We start from the raw sequence: 21,103 nt of genomic DNA on the forward strand, positions 1-21,103 counted from the left end.
TACAATCTCCCTCTTGTTTTTACTTTTTTAAATTGATTGCTTCTCTAGTGGCGTTGCACCTCTGAACCGACCTGCTCATTTCTTCTCCTTAACAGTTTAGGCTGACAGCGCTAAAGGCAAAACTCCACCCAGAAATGATCTTTCGGTATTTCTTTCAATAGTCCATTGTTGACATAGTGCCTAGTTTTGTGTGTCAGCAAACCAGTTTCCAAGCTATGCAACTTTCAAAATACAGAGGTCGTCCCCGTAGGATTTTTGGGTGGAGTTTTCCCTTTAACGCAGTTTTTGGGTGGAATTTTCCTTTAAGAGCGGGATTTAAACCCATGTTGCAGGAACAGAGCCTGTCGTGGTTGGCGCCTCTGATCCACATCTCTGATCTCACGGGCTTGTTCATCATATTACAGGCTAACAGACGAGTACCGATGGGACTTGAATCTGTGTTTGCCATAATGACACTGGTGCTGGCCACATGCATTCACCTCTCTGAGCCCTGCTAGTGCCCTGATGACACCTACCTGTTCATCATATTCAAACAATCCCGTCAGGCTATAACAGATAAAGACGAGCGGGATTTGAACCCTTGTCGGAGGAATTGAATCACGCTCGCAGGACAACATCCGTGTCCCTCTGATTCACACCCCAGCTCTGTCTACACCACCAGAATAATGAGCTCAAGGTGTTTCTCAATTGGGTTCCGCGAGGTGTCGCCTAAGGCCTAGATTCAAAATGGGGTAAACGCTGCATGTCTGCTGAATCCGTAAGCTCCTTGAAATGTCCTTCCTGCTAGAACGCGGATCTTCTGCGGTCCGGATTGAAGCCCCACTGATGCTGGTCAAGAGGAAGCCGTGATGTGTTATCGTGTGACTGATTCTGTATTATAAACTGGGTGGTTCGAGCCTTGAATGCTGATTGGCTGACAAAACAGTTATTGTTGCTGCTCTAAATACGTTGGTGAACAGTTTATAGTCGCAGTAAGGCACCTCGAGGGTTTGTGTTTGTTTAGGATCCCCTTTAGCTGTTGCAAAAGCAGCAAATACTCTTCCTGGGGTCCACGCAAAACATGAAACATAATACAGAACATCAATAGACAAGAACAGCTCAAGGACAGGGCTACGGGCTGTATCTAAGAACAGCCTTTAGCTGTGGTATATTGTCCATATACCCCACCCCCTCGTGCCTTATTGCTAAATTATATCACTGTGATACTAAAGTAGTTCAACAATTATGTAGAATTGTGTAGCCTAGTGTAAAAGTGTAGTGGTTATATAGCACTGGGCTAATGTACCTAAAAGCTCAACATTTTACCTTCTCCCCACACATTTCTGTATACTGTTCTGGATAGTTCCATAGATTGCCCTACATACGTATGGAATGTGATTCATTTAAATCCCCAAATGAGTCTACAGATATGTATTGCATAATGTGTGTCCACATGCACTTGGAAGGCTGTAGGAGAATAGCGCAGTTCTGCTGAGGAAACCTCGTCTCTTTCACCCTCCCCTCATCCCATTTCCCTCCGTATTCACACCGCAGAAGATACTTCAAACGGGCGTGGGAGGGAGCGGAGTCTGCTGGGAGCAGAGGATTGTGGGAGAGCGTGGTGCTGATGAAGCTTGGTGGATGTGGGCCTCAGTTAAAACGAAGCAACACTACAACCCCTCAGTGAACCCATGCAGAACTACTGCCACTTAAAACCCCTAGCAAACAAAAGACTGGAATTCTTACTTATTTGATAATGTACTGTAATTTCTTGGCTAGGCCCATCTATAGTCATGATACGTGATTATGCTACAATTTAAGATCTGGAAATTCATGTTTACAGTGACGGCCTACCCCGGCTAAACCCTCCCCTAACCCGGATGACACTGGGCCAATTGTGTGCCGTCCTATGGGACTCCTGATCACGGTTGGTTGTGATACAGCCCGGGCTCAAACCAGGGTCTGTCGTGACATCTCTAGCACTGAGATGCAGTGCCTTAGGCTGCTGCACCACTCAAGGAACCCAATTATATTCATAGGGACTTTGTGGTTGTCTTGAATACTGTATCGTTCTGCACTGTGAATTGTGTTGACTTTTTGTATTGTGATTCTATACACAACAAAAGACCCCATCTTTAAGTTCCCTTGGGAAAAATAAAGTGATTGTATTTTAGTTACCGTACAAACCAAGATGGATGTTTAGAAAAGACGGAAGGTGAGCGTTTAATGATTTCAGAGCCTTTTATTTGAAATGTCAGTGTTCAAGAGAAAATAAAACAGCAATATAAATATTAGCATAAAAATGAAGAGACTAAACACCGGGAGGAGCGTAGGAGGTCTAAGCATTTCATAAGAAAGATATTACAGCACGAGAGAGGATTAATTCAGCAGCGGACGGACGTACACACACACATAATATTTATAATAATTTGCTCATATGGACAGAGAGGCATTCTTGCGCAAATCCACAAGATAAAGCACAGAAAAAAAAGTTACAGAAGGATAGAAACATTTTTTCCAATATATTTTTTTTGTTTCTGTTCTTTTACAGGGTAGTAAAATAGAGAGAGAGAAAATGAACACAATAATATGCGCAACACATATCACAAGTTAACTAGTCTACGTGTGTGTCACTCTGTTTACTTATCGTCTAAAGTTATTAGCAACTTTCTTTATATTTACACTGAAGAGTTAGTTAGTTGGCCTTCATGGTGCTTAGTTACTACATTGCAACACAAACTGTTGAAGAACATTTCAGAGATCTTTTTTTTTCTTCCCCATTGTGGTTTTCTTATTTTTCTTGAAAAACAAATACAACACATTCCAGTAAGCCACGCCTTGAGGAGAGAGGACTTTTAGTTTGAAAATTCTGGATGTGGTCCGTACTATACAAACAATTGGCTCATACCATCGACAGGACTAGTGTTTATTTACAGAGGGGAAGAGCCTTCACAGGACCAGGGGGTGGAGGGATGGAAGCAAGGGGAGAGTCTGAGGTTAGCGTTGCCAGAATGCATTTACACTGAGGGGATAGATACAGCCAAGAGCTAACTCTGTCCCTCCTCCCTGCTTCTGAAGTGGTATCTCCTCTGTGACATGGAGGGATGTGCTTGGCTCTGTTGACCTCTAACCTGGGTCAGTGCATTAGAGGACGCGTTTCGGGGTGGACTCGGAGGGAGGGTCAACAGTGGGGCCTGTGTACATTCAGTGAGTAGAGCCAAGGTCATTGCACCCCCCTCCCCGTCAATCTAATTGTACAAACCCAGACGTCGTACCACTCAGCCCACCCCTCTCCACTCCCCCTTGAACCCAGCCTGCAAGCTGCCTCTTCATGCAGTAGTGTCCAGCTAGTTGCCGGACAGACGGATGGACTGGCGACAAAGAAAAGACTTCATCCTTATCTTATACTGAGTCATCAAAAAACACTTCCCACGTCAAGAAATATAGTCATCAGCACTTCAGGGTACGTAGCAAGGGATGAACACTCAATCTAGACCCTAGCGGCCTAAGAAGTGTCTAACTCCTAAGCACGCCGTGAAAGATCTCTACTTCAAAGTTATTTTTACCCTACGTCTCATCTTTATAGTATGAACAGTGCATCTCTATGGCCTGGCTCTCAAAGTGGGACAGCCAGTGAGGGGAGGGCACATCATCTGGTTGAGGAGGGGATAGAGGTGCATGGGTGGACAGCAGGAGGGTCTCTATACCCATCTGGGTAGTTTTAAAAGGGGGGCAGCGCCTACCATGCCAACAAGCCAGAAAATAGGGCTGATGGTACTATAACATGCCCCTCCTCCTCGGTGCTAGTTTTCTAATAGGGTTCATGCTCAGGTCATAAAAACAGTGAAAGATTCAAATCTTACCATTTAACTACGCTTACAAAATAATATTTATAGTTTTTAGATACCACATCAGGTAAACGCTACGAGGGCATTTGTCGACCTGTATTTTTTTTTAAGGTGGTCGTCCTCGTTTGCAACACTAATTCAATGCATAGTTGAATCTTCTGGAAGGTCTGTGGTTTGAACACATAGGGACATGCAGATCGGAATACTACTGTACCAGTACAATGGAATGCCCATTCCCGTGTCCCAATGAGCTGTGGTGTAGGACCCTATAAGGCTGATCCTATATAGGAATCTTATCATGGCAATCTACTATAGTCAAACAAGGATCTACTTTCAGTCTCAGGAAAATAAGGAATTATAATTATAATCCAACATGAAACATTTTATGGAACATCGTTCAAATATCCACCTGTGAATACATCACTGGGCAAATCCTTGTTATCTGAGCAAAGTTGTTTACACTCAATCTGTTGTGTCTGAAGTGCATCCAAATGTATTGATTTAACCAAAACACAATCCCCCCTGAACCCCCAGTCTTCCGTATCTGCAAATACTGTTAATACATGTTTTGTTTTTTTAGAACAAAAAAAAACAACTGTTTCTAGATAGCTTTCAGAAAGAAAACAAAAACAAAATGTCAACGCTGTTCGCTCTTAAACCTTCAACGCATTCCAGGTTCAAGAGCCCAAAGACAAACATTCGCAAACATCTCCATATTTCGTGTTATCATATGAGCGTGACCAATAGAATCCAGACCCTGGTTAGGGTAAACGCATTGAGAGGAGACGCAGGGGGTGGGGTGGGGGGGGGGTTTCAGTCCTCATCGGGTCGGTTTTCTCTTTTCTAATCGAATTTTCCATATCTATCCATCCTCCACCCATCCTACTTCTTCTCCTTCTTGGTGGACTTCTTCTTGGAGGTGGGGGTCTGGGCAGCCTTGGGGGGTTCAGGCTGAGGGGCGGCCTCAGAGGGCTGGGCCTGCAGGGCCTGATGTTGGGCTGCCATCTGCTGCTGCTGCTGCTGCTGCTGGGGGTTGGAGGTCAAGGTGGCGGTGCTGCCAGGGATGTAGACGTTCTGGCGGTAGTCGGGCACATGCTGCAGGGTGAACTGGGGGCTGTAACGGGTGCTTAGTCCCATGGTGCCCGGCCCCAGGGTTGCGGTCGCCTCGCTCACTTCTGGGGGAAAGAGGGGCAGAGCGGGGAGGAGGAGAGGAGGGGGAGATGGAACATATGAATAAGGTGTTCTGACATTGCAGTGATGACTTGCAGTATATATTGATGCTCCCGGCTTGTTACATATCCATTATGACTTGTATATATGCTACAGCACTCATTGCTCTGGTAAAACTGTTGGCATGCTTATGTAAAGCTAATTGGACTGAAAATAAGAGAGTTGAGAGAGACTGCAAGAGTGTGAGTGAGAAAGAAAAAGAGAAAGGCAGAGAGAGAGACTGGTGTTACAAAATGGTGAATGTGTGCTGACATTTTGTCGAGGTGGAGAACATTTTGCATTTATGGTGTGCATCTGTGTTCATTGCTGAATGTGTGTGTGTGTGTTTTTCCATTATGTGTGCTCTGGCTGTGTGCGGGTGACGTAGCTTCGAGCTCGTAATTCTCTCCCAGCCCCTGCATTGCAGAGCTACAGAGACACACACGTCCCCTCCGCTATTCCCTGCTCTTTGGCTCTGCAACACACGGCACAGGCAGCCGTAAACACACATACACATCAAATGCTTATACACACACAAGCTCACTCACACACACACACACACACACACACACACACACACACACACACACGTGTGAACACACACACACACACAAGCTCACACACACTCAAGCTAGTATAATTAGACTTCAGAGGAAAAAAATCTGGGACAATAGCTTCTTCCACAACATTGTTTCTGCTTTTTAACTGCCTGTGCTATCCTGGTTGTGCAACCGCTGTTTGGTAGTGTCAAGGAACAGCAGGCACTGATGGCACTACTGCATAAACATCTAGCTGCCTTGAATAACATTCTGATCCCTCTGTTTCCAGTTGTCATCGTGACTCGTCTGCTCCGGCTCTGTCTGAGGGAGTGTTTCCTCTACCTCATTGTGATGACCAATAGACATCATCCAGCCAGAGACGGAATGTTCTATCAGTCTCCGAATGGAAACCTCAGGCTCATGTCCGGTGTATGTGTGTGTGTGTGTGTGTGAGCAGCGTCTCAGAGGGGGGAGTGTGTGTGTGTCTGAGGGAGAAGGTAGCACTCAAATCTTTAGCACTCACCCCCCGCAGCACTCACATCTATAGCCATGAAATGCTTTGAAAGGCTGGTCATGGCTCACATCAACAGCATCATCCCAGACACTCTGCACCCACTCCGATTGACATACCGACAAAACAGATCCACAGATGCCACAATCTCTATTGGACTCCACACTGCCCTCCCCCACCTGGACAAGAGGAACACCTATGTGAGATTGCTATTCATGGACTACAGCTCAGCGTTCAACACCATAGTGCCCTCTCATCACTAAGCTCAGGACCCTGGGACTGGACACCTCCCTCTGCAACTGGATCCTGGACCTACTAACGGACCGCCCTCGGTCGGTGAGGGTAGGCAACAACACATCCTCCACGCTGACCATCAACAAGTGGGCCGCACTTCAGGGGTGCGTGCTTAGTCCCCTGCTGTACTCCCAGTTCGCCCAGGACTGCATGGACACGCACGACTCCAACACCTTCATCAAGTTTGCTGATTACAAGACGTGGTAGGACTGATAACCAATGATGATGAGGCAGCCAATAGGGAGGAGGTTAGTGACTGGCAGTGTGGACCTGGCAGTGTCAATTTCTTCCTCAATATCAGCAAGACAAAGGAGCTGTTTGTGGACCACAGGAAATGGAGGAGCGAGCACGCCTCATCCACATTGACGGGGCGATAGTGGAGCGGGTCAAGAGCTTCAAGTTCCTCGGTGTCAACATCACTAAGGAATTAACATGGTCCACAGTTGTGAAGAGGGAACAAAATGTCTTTTCCCCCTTACGAGACAGAAAATAATTAGCATGCGCCCTCAGATCCTCAAGAAGTTCATTTGGACTGGCTGCATCACCGCCTGGTACAGCAATTGCAAGGTATCCGACCGCAAGAGGCGCCACCGAGGGTGGTGAGTACAGCCCACTACATCACTGGGGCCTAGCTCCCTGCCATCCAGGACCTTTATACCAGGTGGTGTCAGGGGAAGGCCCAAGAAGTTGTCAAAGACTTCAGCCACCCCAAGCCACAGACCGTTCTCTCGGCTACAGCATGGCAAGCGGTACCAGTGTACCAAGTCTGGAACCAACAGGACCCTGAACAGCTTCTACCCCCAAAGCCATAAGACTGCTAAAAAGACTGCTACTTAATTACCTCGTACCACTGCACATGGACTCGGTACTGGTACTCCCTGGATATAGCCATGTTATTGTTATTCATTATAGTTATTCACTGTGTATTTATTCCTTGTGTCCATATTTTTCTATTGTTATTTTTTCTCTCATTAAGTTAATCTCTGCATTGTTGGAAAATGACCCGGAATTAAACATTCCACTGCTAGTCTACACCTGTTGTGTTAGGAAGCATGTGACAAATAAAAATAGATGTCATTTGATGTGTCAATGATAATAATAACAATGGAAAAAATGACAGGAGTCTGTGTGGTCTGTGCTCTCAAGGCCAACCTGATGTGTTTCTGTGCTAGAGCGATGAGAAGGTAATCTGCAGCAACAGCCCAAGAATGAGTCACTTGCTCTGTGTGTGTGTGTGTGTATGTGTGTGTGTGTGTGTGTGTGTGTGTGTGTGTGTGTGTTGGTGGGCCTTGCTCTCAAGGCCAACCTGATGTGTTTCTGTGCTAGAGCGATGAGAAGGTAATCTGCAGCAACAGCCCAAGAATGAGTCACTTGCTCTGTGTGTGTGTGTGTGTGTGTGTGTGTGTGTGTGTGTGTGTGTGTGTTGGTGGGCCTTGCTCTCAAGGCCAACCTGCTGTGTTTCTGTGCTAGAGCGATGAGAAGGTAATCTGCAGCAACAGCCCAAGAATGAGTCACTTGCTCTGTGTTGTGTGTGTGTGTGTGCTAACACTGTGTGTGTGTGTGCTAGCACTGTGTGTGTGTCTGTGTCACGTGTGTGTGCTAACACTGTGTGTGTCTGTGTCATGTGTGTTTGCTAACACTGTGTGTGTCTGTGGCATGTGTGTGTGCTAACACTGTGTGTGTCTGTGGCATGTGTGTGTGCTAACACTGTGTGTGTCTGTGTCATGTGTGTGTGCTAACACTGCGTGTGTCTGTGTCATGTGTGTGTGCTAACACTGTGTGTGTCTGTGTCGTGTGTGTGTGCTAACACTGTGTGTGTCTGTGTCATGTGTGTGTGCTAACACTGTGTGTGTCTGTGTCATGTGTGTGTGCTAACACTGTGTGTGTCTGTGTCATGTGTGTGTGCTAACACTGTGTGCTGCGTTCTGTTTGCCAATATATGTTGGCAGGTGTGGGAACTGTATACAGTGCAAACACTCAGGACTGTAATATTATTGCATTAAACAGGTTTCTGTAGTTTGTGTGTGTGTGTGTGTGTGTGTGTGTGTGTGTGTGTGTGTGTGTGTGTGTGTGTGTGTGTGTGTGTGTGTGTGTGTGTGTGTGTGTGTGTGTGTGTGAGAGTGAGTGAGTACAATGGGCCATAGAAACATCAATGAGGATAGAGAGGGCTTTATCAATGAGTCTGGCTTCATGCCCTCTAACCAAACAGGAACAAACCCTGACCCCTCCCTACCTTCCCCTGTCCCCCCATTATACAACACCACAGAGAGCGAGAGAGAGCGAGAGGAAATTATTGAATGTCAGAGGCATGTGGTGATGACGAAAAGAAAGGGATAGAGTGTGATATGGGTCTGCAGGTAGACCATAAAAAAAGAGGGCTTGAGAGAGTGGTAGAGGATGGGAACAAGTGATAGAAAAACAGAGAGATGAATGGAGAAGTGTTGGACTCACCGTTGGCTGCAGCCATCAGGGCTTGGAGCTGCTCGGCCTCAGTGGGGGGGTTGGGCCAGGGTCCTGTTCCCATGGCCATCTCAGGGGGACCTCCAGCCCTGGAGGGAGGGAGAGAGGGAGAGAGAGAGAGAGAGAGAGAGAGGACACATACGTCAACAACCAGCGGCCATTTTAGAACTGTACTGCTTGTGTTATTGTGTGTTGCTGGTCCCTAGTGTGACGGTTGGTGGTCTTTGATACAGGGTCTGATGATTAGCAGACACAGCCCGCAGGCAACGCAGAGAAACGAAGATGGCGTGTACACACACACACACGGTCCAGGGGACCTCACGATAAAATATTATGCGGATACCTACAGGACCACTCAAAAGTTTGGACACACCTACTCATTCAAGTTTTTTTTAAACATTTTTACTATTTTCTACATTGTAGTAGAATAGTGAAGACATCAACACTATGAAATGAATCATATGGAATAATGCAGTAACCAAAAAAAGTGTTAAATAAAACTAAATATATTTTAGATTCTTCAAAGTAACCACCCTTTGCCTTGATAACAGCTTTGCACACTCTTGCAATTCTCTCAACCAGCTTCATGAGGAATGCTTTTCCAACAGTCTTGAATGAGTTCCCACATATGCTGAGCACTTGTTGGCTGCTTTTCTTTTACTCTGCTGTCCAATTCATCCCAAACCATCTCAATTGGGTTGAGGTCGGGTGATTGTGGAGGCCAGGTTATCTGATGCAGTACTCCATCACTCTCCTTCTTGGTCAAATAGCCCTTACACAGCCTGGAGGTGTGTTTAGGGTCATTGTCCTGTTGAAAAACAAATGATTGTCCCACTAAGTGCAAACCAGATGGGATGGTGTATCCTGCAGAATGCTGTGGTAGCCATGTGTGCCTTGAATTCTAAATACATTACGAGCAGTGTCACCAGCAAAGCACCATCACACCTCCTCCTCCATGCTTCACGGTGGGAATCACACATGCAGAGATCATCCGTTCACCTACTCTGCTTTTCACAAAGACACGGCAGTTGGAACCAAAAATCGCACATTTGGACTCCACCGGTTTAATGTACATTGTTCGTGTTTCCTTGGCCCAATCAAGTCTATTCTTATTATTGGTGTCCTTTAGTAGTGGTTTCTGTGCAGCAATTCGACCATGAAGGCCTGATTCACGCAGTCTCCTCTGGACAGTTTATGTTGAGATGTGTCTGTTGCTTGAACTCTGTGAAGCATTTATTTGGGCTGCAATTTCTGAGGCTGGTAAATCTAATGAACTTCTCTGCAACAGAGGTAACTCTGGGCCTTCCTTTCCTGTGGCGGTCCTCATGAGAGCCAGTTTCATCAAAGCATTTGATGGTTTTTGCGACTGCACTTGAAGAAATGTTCAAAGTCCTTGAAATTTTCCGGATTGAGTGCTCTTCATGTCTTAAAGTAATGATGGACTGTTGTTTCTCTTTGCATATTCCAGCTGTTCGTGCTATAATATGGACTTGGTCTTTTACCAAATAGGGCTATCTTCTGTATACCACCCCTACCATGTCACAGCACAACTCATTGGCTCATACACATTAAGAATGAAAGAAATTCCTTAAATGAACATTTAACAAGGCACGCCTGTTAATTGAAATACATTCTACCTCATGAAGCTAGTTGAGAGAATGCCAAGCGTGTGCAAAACTATCATCAAGGCAAAGGGTGGCTACCTTGAAGAATATCAAATATAAAATGTATTTTGATTTGTTTAACACTTTTTTGGTTACTACGCGATTCCATACAGTTGAAGTCGGAAGTTTACATACACTTAGGTTGGAGTCATTAAAACTTGTTTTTTCAACCCCTCTACAAATGTCTTGTTAAAAAACTATAGTTTTGGCAAGTAGGTTAGGACATCTACTTTATGCATGACAAATGTAATTTTTCCAACAATTGTTTACTGTTTGCAACTGCACATGGGGACAAAGATCATACTCTTTGGAGAAATGTCCTCTGGTCTGATGAAACAAAAATAGAACTGTTTGGCCATAATGACCATCGTTATGTTTGGAGGAAAAAGGGGGAGGCTTGCAAACCGAAGAACACCATCCCAACCATGTAGCACGGGGGTGGCAGCATCATGTTGTGGGGGTGCTTTGCTGCAGGTGGGACTGGTGCACTTCACAAAATAGATGGCATCATGAGGAAGGGGAATTATGTGGATATATTGAAGCAACATCTCAAGACATCAGTCAGGAAGTTAAAGCTTGGTATACTTTTTGGAAATGGGTCTTCCAAATGGACAATGACCCCAAGCATACTTCCAATGTTATGGCTAAATGGCCTAAGGTAAAGATATTGGAGTGGGCATCACAAAGCCCTGACCTCAATCCCATAGAACATTTGTGGGCAGAACTGAAAGTGTTTGCGAGCAAGGAGGCTTACAAACCTGACTCAGTTACACCAGCTCTGTCAGGAGGGATGGGCCACAATTCACCCAACTTATTGTGGGAAGCTTGTGGAAGGCTACCCAAAACGTTTGACCCAAGTTAAACAATTTTAAAGGTAATGCTACCAAATACTAATTGAGTTTATGTAAACTTCTGACTCACTGGGAATGTGATGAAAGAAACAAATGCTGAAATAAATCATTCTCTCAACTATTATTCTGACATTTCACATTCTTAAAATAAAGTGGTGATCTAAACTGTAATTTTTTACTTGGATTAAATGTCAGGAATTGTGAAAAACTGAGTTTAAATGTATTTGGCTACGGTGTATGTAAACTTCCCACTTTAACTGTATGTGTTATTTCATAGTGTCGATGTATCCACTATTATTCTACAATGTAGAAAATAGCCAAAATAAAGAGAAACCCTGGAAGGAGTGTGTGTGTCCAAACGTTTGACTGGTACTGTAGGTGCCGATTCGAAATGTATTGTGATTCAATACTGTGATTTTATGTTAGAAACATTTTGCTCAAAATGTCTGCTGGAAATGGAAATAAAAGTGCCTGAAACACATTGGATCACTATTTAAACAATGGCCACCAGCACAACACAATGTAGTAAATGTGATGAAACATACTGGCACCACAGTAAAAGGGAACAGCTGGCTACACAACAACACACACACACACACACACGGAGCGTTGAACATTTCCATATGGGCAGCGTAAATCTTCAAAGGGTTGTTTTGTTTAAAGTCTCATTTTGCATACAGAGGAAGAAAAGGAGTAGACCTGCTCTTGATTACACTCACCAACTCCCATACCTCTTAGACACACACACACACACACACTTATAGGTCTGGCATTTCTACTGATGGTTTTGATCCACATCAATCCCTCAGTGATTGGACCATTTCAGTAGCTGTTTGATGGCCTAAAGCAGTAGCACCAGGGGGTTGTGGGTAAAGGCTGTGCCCCCGTTTGAAGAGCCAGAGAAGAAACAGAATGGCACGCGAGGGGTTAAAAGGACGTGAGTGTCTGACATCCAGCTTACTGCCTTCTATGAGCAGCAGTAAAAAATAATGTGTGTGTGTGTGTGTGTGTGGGTGTGTGTTATTGGCTGCAGTAAAAAAAAAAAATAAGCGACTGCCCTTCCTTTGGTCTCTGCTTGGAACCAATTAAAAACCCACTGGACAAAGGCTTATGGACTGGGAAAGTAACCAGGCTGGAGAGAGAGAGAGAGAGAGATCAAGATTTTTGTTTTTAAGAAGTGGTGCGGTCCAGCTTGCCAAAATGTTCAGCCACATTTTTTAAAGGGGGTATTACTTATGTGCCAAAGTGCGAAGGAGTCCTTGACCAGTGCCAGCATCCCAAAGGAGAACCAGACCAGGTTAAAGCGTGGTAAGTGGAGCCAGCAGGACCGCCATTTTGATTAGTTTCCTTTTGTGGACTAGAGAGACAAAGAGGATGCCTTGTTTATCACTAATTAGCATCTCCCTGCTCTATGACTTCCTGTGGTCCGAATAATCACTTCCTGCATTCAGGACTATCTCTTCCTGTGGCTGTGATGATGACTGGTTATGTCCAGAGGGATCAATCTAACTGGTCAGTCAGAGCTGCATCTGTAACCATGCATGAAACAGGCATCTTATCTAGGAGGAAGCCTTTCATACCGCTTCCTAAACTCTACTGTCCACTTCAACTATGGGAACTCTTGTCCAATCCTTCTATAAAGTCCACTGCATTCCAGTCCTTCTTTAGACGTTCCTGTTCAATGCCCTTTCAGCCAGCTGGGTCCAATCTCTCATCGGACAGTTGTTTCAAAGCCCTCCTTTTCTGGCCACCTGGAAAAGGCATATGAGAAGAAGACCACATAGTGCTATAGGAGATCTACAAGTGGCATTGTGTCTGGGAAACACAGCAAACTCAACGCACACTCTCTACTTGGGATAAAACACATTTTACACCAAACTAAAAAAAGGACAAATATTCGCCAGTCTTTGATTCCACAGCCACACCACGCTGAGTAAAACTACCACGAAATACACACAGCGCACAGACTAAACACCACTGCACCGAAGTGAACCAATCGGAGGTCCTCATCAAAGTCTGACTTTCACAGAGAGACCAATAGCCCGGCTCGGCACAGGCTAGTGAATCTGCGCTATAGCTAAAGGGTCAGGGGTATCTACACACAGCGCTGCAGAGCTCTACCTACCTACAGGAAGAACCACTGTAGCTACTCTCTGCCCTTAACAACTGGTTTTAGATCAGTGTCCCTTACAACAGTTTCAACATGACCTATTTACGGGTGCCTCAAAAAAAACCCGATCCAGAACAAGTTGTCGAGGCCATAAAGTGACCACACACTCTATACTAATACACACGTTGATACCTTGTGCCTCGCTTCGGCGTCCATCTTATGTGATCACCATTGTGGTTGTAGAGACTGGAAACACAAGAGGAGTGTTACACTATTCCATCTGGATCTACAGGCCAGGAAAAGATCAGGCAACATCAACTCAGCGGAGCTCCGCGTTTCTGTGGAAAGTGTTGAGCCTGTGACATCAACATAATGTTTCAAAGAAGAAGTCAGGTTTTCCAAATGGATCGTTCCCAATGTACCCATAACCTGAGTGGCTTCCAACATGGAAAGCTCTCATGTTTTTGTTCCTTGTTAAAACTGTGTGTGTGTGTGTGTGTGTGTGTGTGTGTGTGTGTGTGTCCCAAGTGGTAGGAGAAGCAAGCTAGGACTGGAGAGCCCACCCCGCACCCACTCAGATGGTTCTTGACTCATGGAATGTGTTGTGTAAAAGTTATGTTGTGGAAACTGTTGCGACGTGATCAGCAGTTTGGCACACAATGTAGGCCAAATAACCGATGGAGGAGGCAAACAGTCACACACACAAACTGATTTATGTCAGTAGATGCAGTTTCCCCTCTTACCACCATGAAACAGCCAATCACTGATGTCCAAACAGTATATCACAAGTGATCAATCAGATGCTATCACCCAGATGGAAACACAAACGCGATCAATGAGCTAGAATGTGTATATGTTAGTGCACTTATGTTCTCCCCCCCCCCACTCTGCTCCCCTACTCTCCTCAGCAGTACTGAGTGATGGCACACAGACTCTGTGAGAGTAGAGGGAGGGAGAGGAATGGCGGCCATTTTGTGTGTGAGGCAGAGAGCAGCCTGTTCACTCAGAGGAGTCAGGGCTCAGATGGAATCTCAGGAGCTCCAGATTCTCATCTACACAAAGTCTCTGTGCCTCAGTTGCTGATATCACCTCCGCTGCGCACAATGGGCCCATAAGCAAAGTATGTTGCTACTGCTTCCTAATATAATGTATTTTTAAAATTGTATTATTTAACCTTTATTTAACTAGGCCAGTCAGTTAAGAACAAATTCTTATTTACAATGACGGTCTACCCCGGCCAAGCCTGGACGATTGCTGGCCCAATTGTGCGCCGCATTATGGGACTCCCAATCACGGCTGGATGTGACTGCCTCTTGCACTCCCGAGTGGCGCAGCGCCTTAGACAGCTCCGCCACTCAGGAGCCCAATGCCAGTCAGCAGATGCTAAATAATCCAAAATGGCTGACAATCATGCGTGCATCCATTTTATGTATGGCTGGCCCATATGCTCTACCGACTGAGCCTCACAGGCCCACAGCGTCTCCTTAATCCCCTCTCTCTCTCCCTCTCTTTCCTAGCCATCGCTCAATCTATGTCTCTCCATCTCGTGTGTGTGTGTGTGTGTGTGTGTGTGTGTGTGTGTGTGTGTGTGTGTGTGTGTGTGTGTGTGTGTGTGTGTGTGTGTGTGTGTGTGTGTGTGTGTGTGTGTGTGTGTGTGTGTGTGTGTGTGTGTGTGTGTGTGTGTGTGTGTGTGTGTGTGGAAGAGTCTATGTACTCACCCACTGGGTCCAGGTCTCTGTCCTTGTGTGAAGCGCCAGTCAGCGTTCGGAGGCTTTTGCTGTGAAGAGAACACAAAATACAACGTCAAATCTCTGTTTCTACACACCAACAGGACCACGGGACTGCCTGTCTTATGTGTGTATTGTCTCTGTCCATCCGTGTGTGTGTACCAGAGGAGGCTGGCTGGAGGAGCTATAGGAGGACTGTCTCATTGTATTGGCTGGGATGGAATCACTGTAACGATATCAAACATATGGAAACCAAATGTTTGACTCCATTCCATTAACTTCATTCCATTACGATGAGCCTGTCCTCCTATAGCTCCTCCGGCCAGCCTCCTCTGGCATGTAGTCTTTTCGCCTGTGGTCGGGGGGCTGAATAAAATGCATACATCTCTCAGCCTGGATGGGTGGCCATTTTGTTCTGAAATCCATGGAGCAGAAAACATCAGTGAAGCGCACAGAGACACACACAGGGACACACACAGGGACACACACAGGGACACACACAGGGACAGGGACACACAGGGACACACACAGGGACACACACAGGGACACACACAGGGACACACACAGGGACACACACAGGGACACACACAGGGACAGGGACTCCGCTCCCAATTACAGGCACAAAACAAAAACTCAACTAAATGTATGGGATTCCACAAGATATGGAGTAGAGATCTGTCCTTGTTGATGAGTCTATCCTCAATACGATGCATCTAACTTCAGAAAGCCTCCACTGAAGCTTTTTCAATGTCTTTGTTTATCAGATTCAGACAAGACGAGGGCTTCATTGATGAGAAGCTGGATGTCAGAAGGTGAATTCACCAATTTGTAAGTCGCTCTGGATAAGAGCGTCTGCTAAATGACTTAAATGTAAATGTAAGCTCCCTAACATTGATTCACCAGGGTCAATACAAATAGGTGATACATAAACAGTGCTGGTCTAAAATGTGGTCTTGGCTGATTCACAGCGATAAGAACTCTGACATGATACTAGAATCATTAAGATCCCCAGGGCCATGACTGAGTGCCCCAAGGACTCCTCACGCTCTGCCTGTGTAATTCACAGCCCACTCATAAAGACCTGATTGTGTTTTTCAACAGAAGCCAGAGAGAGAGAGAGGGGGAAAGAGAAGGAGAGAAAGAGAGAGGGGGGGAGAAGAAGAGAGAGGGGGGGGAGTGAGAGAGAGAGAGAGGGGGGGGGGGGAGAGAAGAGAGAGAAAGAGAGGGGGAGAGTGAAAGAGAGAAGAGAGAGAGAGACATGGGAGAGAGCAGTCATAGAAAATAAGCATCAGCTGAATATAGCAGCTGTTTGTTGTTTTAATATGAACAGATACAGTGTGCGAAATTGACCAGCGAGGAAAGATTTGTTTTTTAGAAGAGATAAAAGCCTATCTCTGACCCCCTTGTCTTTATTCCTAAAGTCCCAACCCACATCCATTTCACTTCCGTCTCTACCTCTTGTCCCATCCCCTCTCTCTCTCCTCTCTTTCCCTTCCCCTCTCCCTTCCTCTCTCTCCCTCCCTCTGTGGTTTGGCAGTGAGGCGGTGAATAGACCCTTGGCTGTGTTCCAGACTCTGTCTCCTAATCGACAATGGAGGAGAGAACAGGAGAGAAGAGAGAGGCTCCCCAGACAAACTAGCCCGTCCGCCTCCCGCCTCCCCTGCATTATTAACACAAGTGTTCTACCACAGAGAGACCAGAGAGGGAGAGGGCGGAAGAGAGAGAAGAAGAGGGTATGGGGAGAGAGCGAGAAACACGCTATCCAATTTCAATAACACCTTCACCACCAACGTGTCATTTACAAGCTGCGCCAAAATGACCCACTACGGGTTTACATTTCTGTCTACTCCAGGTTCTCTGATTTCATCGCATGTAACACAATAATACACATCATTCGCTCTTTGTGCAAATTCTATCCTGTTAAGGATTCTGTAGATGGATTCAGACGAGCAGATGGACTCGAGGCAGCCATCTTTAATGGTTGGCTATCTGGTTACATATTATTTGCAAGAATGTAAATAAAACAGGAACACCCAGGTCTTTGAACTATGAATAGGCCTCTAAATTAGAGAATGATGACTGGGAGGGAAGAAACGGGTGGGCGGATGTGTAATCTAATCTTCTCCGCTCGTCCAGTGGGTATTTCGTCTCAATCTGAGAGACAGACTGACAGATGTATATTTCCCCCTTTCGCTCTGCTGGTGTGGCGGCAGTCACCATGGCAGTAAAGTGGAAAAAGAGAACAAGTGATTTTTCATCTGAAAACGAGTAGGGGACCCAGCATTCCAGCTGTGTGACGCTCACTGCAGCCACATAAAAAAAAACACAAATTAAAAAAAACCTGTCTCACTCCCAGAGGTCATTCCCAAAGTCAGGTCCCGCCACAGGCATGTAGGGAATAAAAGGAAACAGACTCGCGGCTCGGCTGACGTTCCACCGCCGCCGGAACGCTATGAGATCTGAGTAAGCATGTCCTATACTCTTACTGTTACTGAGGTGCGTTCACAGATCACACATGAAAAGGGCCAAGTTACAAGAGCACAACCTTCTGTTAGAACATCAACAGTTCTCAAGTAAATGTGTTCTTACATTCTGCCCTTACAAATCCACCCATAATACTCCTGATAGGGATCAGTGCAGTGCTCCAGATAGATGATCCAGAGTCAGTTATTAAGGGTAGAAACCAGAAAGTGACCAGAGTAAATGAAAAACCCACTGAACGCCCTCAGTGAGAAGCTCTGTCTGCTCTGAGGTCAGATAAGGATTATGGTTCTCCTGTTCTGATCCATAGAGACTTACCAGACTGACTGCTTCTAACACAGTTACCACTATTACTGGACAGAGTTACACTAATAGGTAGAGAACCTACTGCCTTACAACCTGTTCATGTCCCTAAGCTACTACTAAACTAAACAGAAATATACACGCAACATGTAAAGTGTTGGTCCCATGTTTCATGAGCTGAAATGACAGATTCCCAAAATGTTCCATACGCACAAAAAGCGTATTTCTCTCAGATTTTGTGCACAAATTTGTTTACATCCCTGTTAGTGAGCATTTCTCTTTTGCCAAGATAATCTATCCACCTGACCGATGTGGCATATCAAGAAGATGATTAAACAGCATGATCATTACACTTTGTGCTGGGGAAAATCAAAGGCCACTCTAAAATGTGCAGTTTGGTCACACAGCACAATGCCACAAATGTCTCAACTTTTGAGGGAGCGTGCAATTGGCATGCTGACTGCAGGAATGTCCACCAAAGCTGTTGCCAGAGAATTGAATGTTAATTTCTCTACCATAAGCCACCTCCAATGTTGTTTTAGAGAATTTCGCAGTACGTCCAACCAGCCTCACAACCGCAGACCACGTGTATGGCGTTGTTTGGGCAAGCAGTTTGCCGATGTCAACATGGTGGCGGTGGGGTTACGATATGAGCAGGCATAAACTACGGACAACGAACACCATTGCATTTTATCGTTGGCAATTTGAATGCACAGAGATACTGTGACGAGATCCTGAGGCCCATTGTCGTGCCATTCATCTGCCGCCATCACCTCATGTTTCAGCATGACAATGCACTGCCCCATGTCACAAGGATCTGTACACAATTCCTGGAAGCTGAAAATGTCCCAGTTCTTCCATGGCCAGCATATTCCCCAGACATATCACCCATTGAGCATGTTTGGGATGCTCTGGATTGATATGTATGACAGCGTGTTCCAGTTCTCACCAATAACCAGCAACTTTGCAGAGCCATCGAAGAGGAGTGGGACAATGTTCCACTGGCCACAATCAATAGCCTGATCAACTCTATGTGAAGGAGATGTGTCATGCTGCATGAGACAAATGGTGGTCACACCAGATACTGACTGGTTTCCTGATCCATGCCCCTACCTTTAAAAGAAAATGGTGTCTGTGACCAACAGATGCATATCTGCATCCTCGTCATGTGAAATCCATAGATTAGGGCCTAATTAATGTATTACAGTTGACTAATTTACTTGGTCATGTATACTGACCTTCCTGGCCAGGTCTCCCTTGAAAAAGAGACTCTGGGACTCAATGGGCTTTTCCTGGTTAAATAAAAGTTAAATAAAAAATATTTTTTTAAATAACTCAGTATACATGTCGCCTTTATATTTTTGTTCAGTTTACGTGAAAACAGTATTATTTGTACAGACAACGGCAGAGAATTGTATGGACTGAGGATTTATCTCAGTCCATATCTGATCTTTATCTGATAAAGAAGGACGATCACAGAGTGAAAGCTCTGGACACACACAAGGGAAAAAGGCGCTAATCGCTGGGACATGAACATCTGGGCTCCATCCCAGTGTGCGTCCCGAGTCCGACCCGGAAAAGAAAGCACATCTGGTTCAGTGGATGAATGAGAGAATAACTCTTTGAGCACTGGCCATAATCTGATGGGAGGACATTCATCGGCAGGATTCTTCCCGCTGAAAAACACACACACACTTCACACACAAACCTTCCACTGGCATGGTTCTCACACAGGCCGGGCCCCACCTGGTGCTGTGTGTCGTGTGAGGAAGTTACGGTTTCCAAACGCAAACACACACCCATACACACCAAAAATACACACGCTCACACCCACACCTCTTGGCATTGACAGAACTGCGGCTAGACTGCACCTGGTGCTCTGTCTGAAAGAGGAAGTCCTAACAGTCTCCCAACCCACATCCCCACACACCAACTCCCACACAATATTCTCCCGGCTATCACAATAAATGCTTTTCAGTTCCATTGTCCTCCTAAGCCATTCAGATGATGACACTGGGGGGGGGGGAACAGATTATCATGAATCCTAATACTGAAAGCTATACGGATCCTAGAGACAGAGTCGACAATGCAGGACCCGCAAGGAGGATAAGTCCAGGACTGGAGACAAAATGAGAGACGAAAACAAGGGGAAAGGCTTTTGGTGAGATTTATACTGACACACTGGATCACACTGAGTCACAGTCACACGCCATATGATCCTGTAGATGACTCCGGGACGGGTTCACCGAGCCATGCGGGCCGATTGGCAGAGTGTGCTGCTTCTTCATCCGCGAGAACAGAGTATTTACAAAACGCTCCCACATCTAGGTGTTGCACGTGACCACGCGCCATGTAACCTGATTTCATAGTTTCATTTCGGGAATTTGCCGCAATTGGATGATAACTCTGTAACCACACAGAATGAATGGGTTAACCCCGAAAGGTTACAGGGTTCAAACAGAAACGACTCAAAGGGTTAAGTTTGGGAATTCCCTCCAAGTGGTTAAGGTAAAGGGCTATGGCTTGGTGAAAGCTTAAAACAAAACAATTCAAAAACAATACGCGGTTTCCATTAAGTATCATTCCAGTACTCTCCTTGCTCGCTGGAGAACTGAACTGAACTGGTCTAAAGCAGCGCGCTCTGGCTCTGAGCCTGCCGAGTTTGAGCCAAGTGCTTGTGCCATCTTTTGTTTTTGGGGAGTGCCCGACGAAGGCACCTGTCGACGTCCTCGGGACCTTTACAAACGTCCAAAATCGACGTCTCTTTCTTGCGACCAGCGTGTGCGCAGACCCTGACATACAGATCTAGCCACATAATGTAAATGCGACTGCACACACATACCCTCAATGTGGGGGTTTGTACTACACACTCAGAACTACACGCTCACAACTACACACTCCGACGGTTCCATCTACAAAAGGCCTTTGAGGAGGAACTACACACTGCTATTGAAATGAGAGGAGAAGTCACTCTGTTTGCCACAATGGGACCCTGGGGACATAGGGCCTTGCTAAGATTACATCTTGCTGTAGGGCTTGGAGCGCCTGACTATACACTGTATACACACACGCTGATTGTGTCCCCTCTGTGGCGCTAGTCCATTAGAGGCCAATCTGTCTGTCACTG

At 45.7% G+C, this 21,103-nt stretch overlaps 1 protein-coding gene across 17 annotated transcripts in view; it reads right to left on the reverse strand.

Moving 5' to 3' along the window:
• Positions 1-2,201: 2,201 nt before the first annotated feature.
• LOC135526268 (protocadherin gamma-C5-like) overlaps positions 2,202-21,103 on the reverse strand; it is a 184,504-nt gene continuing 165,602 nt past the window's right edge. For 16 of the 17 annotated variants that reach the window (XM_064954497.1, XM_064954493.1, XM_064954492.1 and 13 more), the window contains exons 2-4: positions 15,184-15,242; positions 8,832-8,929; positions 2,202-5,002 (exon numbers count right to left, since the gene is read on the reverse strand). In XM_064954497.1, coding sequence (XP_064810569.1) covers positions 4,710-5,002; positions 8,832-8,929; positions 15,184-15,242 — 450 coding nt within the window. In that variant the 3' untranslated portion in view covers positions 2,202-4,709. The remainder of the gene's footprint in view (positions 5,003-8,831; positions 8,930-15,183; positions 15,243-21,103) is intronic. The other variant, XM_064954486.1, reaches the window with a different exon arrangement.

This window comes from Oncorhynchus masou, chromosome 32, assembly GCF_036934945.1.
Source record: "Oncorhynchus masou masou isolate Uvic2021 chromosome 32, UVic_Omas_1.1, whole genome shotgun sequence".
In the NCBI taxonomy this organism is placed as follows: Eukaryota; Metazoa; Chordata; class Actinopteri; order Salmoniformes; family Salmonidae; genus Oncorhynchus; species Oncorhynchus masou.